Here is a 4,511-nt window from a genome sequence, read left to right as displayed (position 1 = left end):
CCTAGGATAGACGCATGATCGACTCATATGTTCTCAGTCACTCCAGTTATCCTCATCAGCTGCAAAACCCCGTTGCCTCTTGTCATCATCTTCGGGCAGGTATTTAGCAGCATCAACTATCAAATTTACTTGAAAAGTTCATATCATATTCCTTCTCAAACTTCTGTTTAGAGAACATATCTCGCTATAAAAATCCAACAAAATCGTGTGATGCCAATAGATAGATTATATACCAGTTCAGTCAAAGATGGAGGTGATGGAGACCACACAAGGATTTGTCTATCATGTTCCTGCATTCTTGAATATTTATAGGAACATAATACATGATTAAACCCACAGGTTTAGTAACAGAGGACGATAGATGAAAAACTTACTTGGCCTTCTGAGTTATAGTACTAGCAGCAATTCACATGGCCATAATTCATACCGAATGTTAGAAATGTCATTCCAGACCATATAAGCAAGTATAATAATGCAAAGTGAACTTCAAATGCATAAGCCTGAATATGCTGTTTTCATTGCCATGGTTGATTGCCATTACGGGCTGAATGCAAGTAGTGAAGTTTTAGCACTCCACTTTCGCAATCTTATTTGATGAACCTTTAACCACTGTGAAGAGTAACAGACAGAGCCTGCAATTCCAAATACTACACGAGTGATCAACTGAAACAGCACCAACATTCTCAAATTGCACATCAACCCAACTCTCAGAAACAAACGGCTCCGGGAAGCTCACTCCCCTTTCTTCTCAAGGCTAGTGTTGTTGAGCCGCTCGACGGCCAGTATGAGCGCCTGCGTGCCGAGCCCGCCCTCGCCGTGCGCAAGCAGCGACACATATAGCTGCTGCGCAAGTGCGAGTCCCGGCAGCGCCAGCCCCATGGTCTGGCATTCCGACAGGCAGATGCCGAGGTCCTTGACGAAGTGCCGGACGTAGAACCCGGCCTCCATGTCGCGCTCCAGCATCCGCTTCCCGTACAGCTCCAGCGACTTGGACCCCGCGGCGCCGGTGGAGATTGCCTCCATCCACCGGGCCACGTCCAGCCCGGCCTTGTGCGCGAACACCATGCCCTCCACGAGCCCCACCATGGTGGACGCGATGGCGATCTGGTTGCCCAGCTTCGCGCGCTGCCCCGCGCCAGGACCGCCCATGTACAGGGCGTTGCCCATCAGCTTGAAGAGTGGCGCCAGGCGGCCGACGACGGCCGCGTCTCCGCCGGCGAAGATCGAGAGGCAGGCGTTGCGGGCCCCGCGGTCGCCGCCTGATACGGGGGCGTCGATCGCGGCGCAGCCGTTGCCCGCTGCGGCAGCTGCTATCTCGGCGGCGAGGGTGGGGTCGGAGGTGGTCATGTCGACGAGGACGCCGCCTGGGGCGAGGCCGGCGAGGGCGCCGGTGGAGGAGTCGAGGGTAGTGGAGCGGACGTCGGAGGGGAAGCCGACCATGAGGAAGATGACGTCAGCGGCGGCCGCGGCGGCGCGCGGGCTGTCCGCGAGTCTGGCACCGCTCGCTACGAGGCCATGGGCCTTAGAGGGCGTGCGGTTGTAGACGGTGAGCGCGTAGCCGGCGGCGAGGAGGTGGCCGGCCATGGACTGGCCCATGACGCCCGTCCCCACCCAGGCGACGCGGGTGGTGTCCGGAGAGATGGGAAGGCTGGAGTCGTTCGCGGCGGTGCCGGACGACGACATGGCTGCTACTGCGGCGGCGGAGGCAAGCGGAAGGCGCGGGCTGCGGCGTGCGATGGATCGGGAGATGTAGGCGAGCATTTGGGTTTGGATTTGGGGGCGGACTGCCAGCCAGGTAAGTTGTCTGGGTGTGAAGGGAATTGACTGAAATACCCTCCACTCTCGCAGTATCAGCCGATAATAAGGTGATAGCAGCAGCCAGTTTTTATTTTATATTCTTTATTATTTTTCTGAGACAAATGACAGCAACCAGGTACATCGCACCTCCTATTCATTGTCCAGACATGTCACTTCAATCTTTCAATCCATACATCTCACGAGAGTTCAAATCTCAGACACTTTAATCTCTCATAAAAATGGAATATTTTTCAGGAACGTCGCCTGTAGTGACTTCGTTAATCTCAAAGCTCGTTGGATCATTTTTTTCGATGCAGTCTCTTGGAGGTGCTCATAGGGGTAGGATGTGCGTGTGTGCATTCATAGAGGTAAGTATGTATACTTATGTATAAGTGTCTTTGATTGTACTGTGTTTCGAAAAACAAAAAAAAAAACATACATTGCAATTGAACTTTGAAGTTTAAATATACTTACAGGGAACAGAAATGTTCTAAAGCCCATCCAAGTTTGTCTGCACTAGCTACGCCATTTACCAGTAAAAATAATACTCCAGCAAAGCATTTCTTTCAGAGACGATTTCACGGGGGTGAGTGTATGCGCGTGTATGTGAGCATCCGCGTTTGTACTGTGTTTCTAAAAAACAATTTCAACACCTCTCAAAAAATTGATTTGAACTAATTGATGTTAGATTATTAGGCAATTTTTAATACCAAAAACAAGATTACATATGCACTACAATATGTAACAATACACATCAGACTAAACATATCTAGCAGACCTGAATATGGAGCAAGTGTGAGTGCAAACCGAGAGAGGGTAAGCACATACATCCCGGCCGGGAATGTCCTACAGTAGCAACATCACTAGGTTGATGTAGTCCATGGTGTTGTCGAGGTAGCCATATTTGTCAAGGAAGTAGAAGAACTGACGAGGGAGAACTCGAACAACAACGAGTAGTCGCGCGGAGATGCTTCCCAAAAACCTTATTGCCGTCTCCCCGATGTAGGATCTTCATGGGCGGCGTTTCAGAGGCATGCTCTCCTGGACGACCGAGCACGGAAGCGTTGGGATGGGAACGACCAGAGAGCATCACGACAAAAGAACTTGGTCGCCCGAGCGAGAGAGATAGAGATACGAAAGGGAGCGCAAAACTCTAGATCTGTTCTGTCTCTCGTCTCCTCATATAGCATGGAAGGGAAGTCGCCGACCAGAAACGTCACGCGATGGAGACATGGACATGTGGTGAGTGACATGGGCATACGTTATTGGGTACCCACTGTTACAATACCTGGTGCAGTCGAATCGGAGGCCCATGAAGCATTGGCAGCCGAAGCCCAAGAACCTGGTGTGTGACGCAAGAACTAGCCCGTACAAGGGAACCCTAACATGTAACTAATCCAGAGTCCTGAGACATGGCCTCCTTTATAAAGACCAAGAGGGGACGATGGGGAGGAGGAGACGCAATCTAGAGAGAACACCCTAGCCTTCACGACAACACTAACTCTGATCATCACCAATCAAGAACAGACAAGCCACCCGTAAGTTTTTCCATCCGGGGGCCTGAAGTTGTGTAATCGTATCCCATGTGTTGTTTCTACGCCGATGAAACAACCAGCGTGCCTACTTCCCTAAAACCCAAGTCCATAACCCATGAGAATTTCCGCGTTAATACCACGTCATAGAGCATCCACATGGATGGTCGTTGATACGTCTCAAACGTATCTATAATTTCTTATGTTCCATGCTAGTTTTATGACAGTACTCACATGTTTTATATACACTTTATATTATTATTATGCATTTTCCGGCACTAACCTATTAACAAGATGCCGAAGCGCCAGTTCCTGTTTTTTGCTGTTTTTGGTTTCAGAAATCCTACACAGGAAATATTCTCGGAATTGGACGAAACAAAAGCCCAGGGTCTTATTTTCCACGGAGCCTTCCAGAAGTCCGAAGAGGAAACGAAGAAGAGTCGAGGTGGCCCCACACCACCCGGCGGCGCGGCCAAGGAGTGGGGCGCACCGCCCTAGGGTGTGGGCCCCTCGAGCCTCTCCCGACTCTGCCTCTTCGCCTATTTATTCTCTCCGTCGCGAAAACCCTATGACCGAGAGCCACGATACGAGAAAAGTTTCAGAGACGCCGCCGCCAATCCCATCTCGGGGGATTCAGGAGATCGCCTCCGGCACCCTGCCGGAGAGGGGAATTATCACCCGGGGGACTCTACATCACCATGATCGCCTCCGGACTGATGTGTGAGTAGTTCATCCTTGGACTATGGGTCCATAGCAGTAGCTAGATGATTGTCTTCTCCTCTTGTGCTATCATGTTTAGATCTTGTGAGCTACCTATCATGATCAAGATCGTCTATTTGTAATGCTACATGTTGTGTTTGTTGGGATCCGATGAATATGGAATACTATGTCAAGTTGATTATTGATCTATCATATATGTGTTGTTTATGATCTCGCATGCTCTCCGTTGCTAGTAAAGGCTCTGGTCAAGTTGATACTTGTGACTCCAAGAGGGGGTATTTATGCTCGATAGTGGGTTCATGCCTCCATTGAATATGGGACAGTGACAGAAAGTTCTAAGGTTATGGATGTGTTGTTGCCACTAGGGATAAAACAACAATGCTTTATCTAAGTATATTTGTATTGTTTACATTACGAACAGTACTTAATGCAATTGTCTATTGTTTGCAACTTAATACTGGA

At 49.6% G+C, this 4,511-nt stretch overlaps 1 protein-coding gene across 1 annotated transcript; it reads right to left on the bottom strand.

Annotated features, from left to right (window-relative positions):
* Positions 1 to 485: 485 nt before the first annotated feature.
* Positions 486 to 1,793, bottom strand: LOC127343802 (probable 3-hydroxyisobutyrate dehydrogenase-like 1, mitochondrial). The gene has a single exon (XM_051369999.2). It carries the CDS (start codon positions 1,759 to 1,761, stop codon positions 733 to 735), a length of 1,029 nt encoding a protein of 342 aa, XP_051225959.1. The 5' UTR covers positions 1,762 to 1,793; the 3' UTR covers positions 486 to 732.
* Positions 1,794 to 4,511: the final 2,718 nt, after the last annotated feature.

The sequence above is a fragment of the Lolium perenne genome, chromosome 3 (genome assembly GCF_019359855.2).
Source record: "Lolium perenne isolate Kyuss_39 chromosome 3, Kyuss_2.0, whole genome shotgun sequence".
NCBI classification, from domain to species: Eukaryota; Viridiplantae; Streptophyta; class Magnoliopsida; order Poales; family Poaceae; genus Lolium; species Lolium perenne.
The sequence above is the reverse complement of the archived record's forward strand: the minus strand, read 5'-3'. Positions and strand labels throughout refer to the sequence as shown.

Excerpts from the sequence above, each read along its gene's own strand:
- LOC127343802 (XM_051369999.2), bottom strand. The coding sequence starts at position 1,761 with ATGCTCGCCTACATCTCCCGATCCATCGCACGCCGCAGCCCGCGCCTT.